A 4,997-nucleotide genomic window follows, 5' to 3' on the forward strand; every position below is an offset into this window, starting at 1 on the left:
GCAATAGAAACCCAAAAGGCTGACAATATGGTTCACTCAGAAAATATTTATTTGGTGCTAACTATAAGACAGACAATATCCTATATTCTTGGTATATATATATATTTACCTGAACCAAAAAGCCCTGCTCTCAAGGGGCTTATATCATATTCTGGGGGCAGTGGAGGGATGAGAGACAGACATTAAACAATGAGTTAATTGCAAATATGTTAGAAAAGATAAGTTCTTTGGAAAAAATAAATAACAAGGTAAGAGGGAACAGGAGTAGGGGGCAAGGAGAAAGTCTGCAGCATCAAATAGGGCAGTGATGATAATTAAATGAAGAACTGGAGGAGATGAGGAAGTGGCTACCTGAGAAAGAAGCATTCCAGGTAGAGAGGCATAGTTAGGAGAAAAGCCTGTGTTCATTGTAAATACTTTGGATTCAATTCTGAATAATTGCATGGTTGAAAAGAGGAAGGACATGATTCGAGTTCTGTTTTAAAGGGATCACTCTGAGTGCTGGGATATAAGAATAGAAGCAGGGAAATTTGATGCAGGCAATTTCAGTAACCCAAGTGGGAAGTCAGGGTGGCTCACATTGGGGTGTAAGAGTGGAGATGTTGAGAAGTGATCATACTATGTATATATTTTGAAAATAGAGACAACAGGCTACTCTTGCCAATTTATGAGAAAAAGACTGGGAAATTGCCTAATCACTGTAACGATGGAGTTACCACGAATTGAAGCGGGGAAGGCATGGATAGAGTGGTGTTGGGTGAAGGTAGACAAATCAGAAGTTCAGCATATGAAGACATGTTCATATTGATTACTTATCAGAGTAATGCAAAATAAGACAATTTTACATCTTTTAGGCTAGAAAAAATTCAAAACATGCAGGCTGTGGATAGATAAGACCCGTCAGGCACTGACGTACGAGTGTAGACTTATAAAGCCATTCTGGAGAGCATTATCCATTACCTAGCAATTTGGCTCCTGTGTATATTCCTTAAATAAATTCTCACAGGTCCTTAAGTACACATGTATTATGATGTTCATCATCGGGCTATATGTGGTGGTAGGGAGCTGGGTACCATAACAAAGAGTGATAGCTAAAATATGATGAACACCACGGATTACTCTGAACAGTTAAAAGTAATAGACTAGCAATATGTATCAATCTTAAAAATATAGTCTTGAGTAAAAAAACAAAACTAAGACACAGTATGAGTAGTTAATATATATTTTAAATACATAAATGCACTCTCAAACATCATTATATGCATTAAACATATCAGAATAGTTGAGGAATAAAGAATGGGATAAAACAGAATTAATTAATTTTAATTAATAAAAGAAGGCTTGTATGGGTGATAATATTTCATCTACTGAAGAGTATTATGAACCAATTAACTCTGAGCCTGAGATTTTTTAAAGCCTATTTACTATTATACTAAATTCCAACATGCATTATCTTTATGTATTTCGTAAGAGGCAACCTCTAGAATAGTAAAGAAAGTTTCAATTAATAAATCAATCAGCAGGAATTTATTAGCATTGTTAAGGCACTGGGAACACAAATAAGATAAAATGCATAGTCCTTGCTCTCAAGAAGCTTATAGTCTAACTGATGAATATAATACTTTGCCCTTTCCAAGGTAGAAACTTGAATTTTCTCCTTTTAAAAGTGGGAGATCAAAACATCTCTACTCTTGAGATTTTACTCAGAAATTTGAGCCCAGTTATTCATGATGTTAATTGATAGGATTCAGAATTTCCAGTGAAAGGAAGTATTTATTACTAAATTTATTAGTGCTTATTAGTAAATTATTAAGACATTGGATAAGTCTCAGATTTCACATACAAAAAATGTACAGGTCTACAATTATTTTTTCCATGAATGTCTATGACTTGTAAAAAAAATAAAGTTTCCTTTTATAGAGATTTAGCCATTTTCTTCCAACCCTTGTTAGACAAGCAGTGTGCCATGAGAGCAGTAAGAGAGAGGAAGGAGGAGTCAAAATGCAGATGAAGAAGCAGGCAGCAGCTGGACCAAGTTAGGTCCTGTACTTGTGGAGTCTGGATTTTATACTAAGCAGGAAAAGGATGTGACTTGATTTATTTTCTAAGATAAAGGAGCCTTCTACAGGTCAAATGGCCCAGGTCACTCAAATAAATTGTAGGGAAAAGAAAGAGTTGGAGGGGACCTATAGATTAATGAGATTTCAAAGCATATCAAATTGAAAAAAATGGGCAAAACTAAACTACAGTGACAGTGACTAGGGATGTTTGCTTGAATAATAAAGCCATAAAGAAATGCAAGACAGTGATTACTACAGAGGTCACGAGAGCAGTTACTTTTGGGAAAAAGGAGCTGTGATTATGATGAGGCATATGGAGGGACTGCTACAGTAGCTGGCAGAATTATTATTATTATTATTTTTTTTACTTGAGTGGTGGTTACAAGAGGGTTTGTCTTACAATAATTCCCTAAGCGACACATTTATTTAGTGTGGTGTTCTGCCTGTGTTTCACCTTACAAAATAAAGTCAAAAAACAAATAATAATTTTAAAAATTAAAGCTGTTGTGTGCAGAACAGAATGTAGAAAGCAGAGGTGGACACAGAGAGACCAGTTGATCACATATTTTGTTGACAAGCTAATGAAATCTATTGCTGGGTAGGGTGTAAAATAAAGGAATCAAGAATTACTCTGATGTATGATGGTTCCTTTTACTAATACAGTGAAGGTGTATTGGGGCAAGAGGAAAGGAATAGCTTGGGATAGAGGAAGCAAGAACAACAGCTCTATTTTAGTTATGTTAACAATGAGATTCATATAATGTAAGTGAAAGGAGTTAAGCAAGCATTGATACGTGTGTTTGGAGATCATAAGAAAGGTCTTGCCTGGCTTGGAGCTAAAAAATACATAGATACATAGATAGATGGATAGATAGAGATAGAAAAGTTGGATGGATGAATGGATGGATGGATAATGAATGGGTGGATAGATGGATGGATGGAGAGATAATAAATTGGATGGACAGATGCCATGGTTCTGGGTAAGGTGACTACCTGGAGCAGACATGGAACAGTGACCTACTAGAGCCACAGCAAAAGGAAAAAATTCATTTTGAGTAATTCTATATAGAGAGAAGGTTGCAGAATGTGTAGTGCTATAATTGTGTCCTACAAGCTATTTTTAAAAAATAGTTGAATATCTACTCTATGCCACCACTCTACTAGGTATTTTACATAGATAATTTATAATCTTCAAAATAATCACACACACTGGATATTATTACTTCTTTTTATAGTTGAGGAAACTAGAGGTCAGAGATGTTAAGTATCTTTTTCAAAGCTACATTGCTGGTGATGGGTGGGGTCATGATTCAAAGGGTGGCCTCTTCTCACCCTGAAAATTTTTACTGTTTGTATTTCATTTTCTGAGGGAATAGGCAGGAAGTATATGAAAGTAAAAGGGGGAATATGAAGTCTAGGAGGAGAGATTATCCAGCAGACTGCAGCTTAATAATTAAAGGCTTTTTTTCTTTTTTTACTCTATGTGTAACAGGGCAGTGATACATAGTCAAAATGTGGATGAATGTGGAAAGTCAGTCTAGAAAAACTTGTTCACCATGATCTGCCTTATGAGAAAATCTGAGAAGAAAGGGCATGTCCATCATTTTCTCTTTGTTTAGAATGTCGTTCTATGGGCTGCTGGAGGGAAGGAGAAATTCTTTGAATCTTTACCCTTTGTCACTAGGTTTCCCCAACACTCTTCTAAAGGTGCTCATCACCTCCTTGCTCCTCAGGCTGCAGATGAAGGGACTCAGCATGGGGGTCACCGCAGCGTAGAACAGGGCGACCATCTTCTCCTGGTCTGCTGAGAAGCCAGCCACGGGTCTCATGTCTGTGAAGATGGCTGTTCCAAAGCACATGGAAACCACAGTGAGGTGAGAGGCGCATGTCCCAAACGCTTTGTGGCGTCCCTGGGCAGAATGAATACGCAGAACGGCAGCAACTATATGACCATAGGAGAACAGAACAAGAAAACAGGGAAGCATGATCACCAGAAATCCTGCGATGGCCACCATGACCTTGTTGAAGGAGATGTCCACACAGGTCAGCCTCAGCACAGCCAACATCTCACAGGCAAAGTGATTAACAACCTTACGGCACAGAGGCAGCTGAAAGATGATGACTGTCTGCATCAGTGAATTCACGAAACCAGCCACCAAGCAGCCGGCAGCCAGCCCCAGGCGCAGCCCTCCGTGCATGATGACCGCATAGTGCAGTGGATGGCACACTGCCACATAGCGGTCATAAGCCATGGCTCCCAGCAGCAAGAACTCTGTGCTGCCCATTGCCAAGGAGATAAACAGCTGGAGCACACAGCTGTAGAATGGGATGGACTTCTGGGCTGACAGGAAGTGAATGAGCATCTGGGGGACAGTGCTGTTGGTATAACAGATGTCCACAAATGACAGGATACTGAGGAAAAAGTACATGGGTGTGTTTAGCCTGCTGTCCAGTCTGATAAGGAGGATGATGAGGAAGTTCCCCAGCACAGTCATCAGGTACATGGCCAGGAAAAGGACAAAGAGGGAGACCTGAGTCTCCCAGCAGCTGGACAGTCCCAGCAGAATGAACTCACTCATCCATGTCTGGTTTTCCCTGCCCATGAGCTTCTGAAGACCAAACCCAAGTTATAAACCAAAAAAACTAGATACGTAAGGTGCCAGAGGACCTTATAAGGTCACTTAGATCAAATAGCCATCTAATATTAAGTGGTGTGGTTTTTCAGATTGTACGTCTCCTTCTGGGAAACAATAGAACCCGCTGATGTGGCTCAGATCCAAGGAGAAAACTCTTCTCCTTCTTAAGCAGGAAAGTTTTCATTAAAATGCTTATTTGAGTTAAAAAGATTAACTGTAAAACGTGATTTTTTTTCTTTAAAGCCAACTCCTAACCATGGAATTTGTTTACTTCTCTGTTAGACACCGGTTTTTCCCTCCT

General features: G+C 38.9%; 1 protein-coding gene across 1 annotated transcript; it reads right to left on the bottom strand.

Moving 5' to 3' along the window:
- Positions 1-3,727: 3,727 nt before the first annotated feature.
- On the bottom strand, positions 3,728-4,663 carry LOC132372217 (olfactory receptor-like protein OLF3). Its single transcript, XM_059934385.1, has one exon. It carries the CDS (start codon positions 4,661-4,663, stop codon positions 3,728-3,730), a length of 936 nt encoding a protein of 311 aa, XP_059790368.1.
- Positions 4,664-4,997: the final 334 nt, after the last annotated feature.

The sequence above is a fragment of the Balaenoptera ricei genome, chromosome 9, assembly GCF_028023285.1.
Source record: "Balaenoptera ricei isolate mBalRic1 chromosome 9, mBalRic1.hap2, whole genome shotgun sequence".
Taxonomy (NCBI): domain Eukaryota; kingdom Metazoa; phylum Chordata; class Mammalia; order Artiodactyla; family Balaenopteridae; genus Balaenoptera; species Balaenoptera ricei.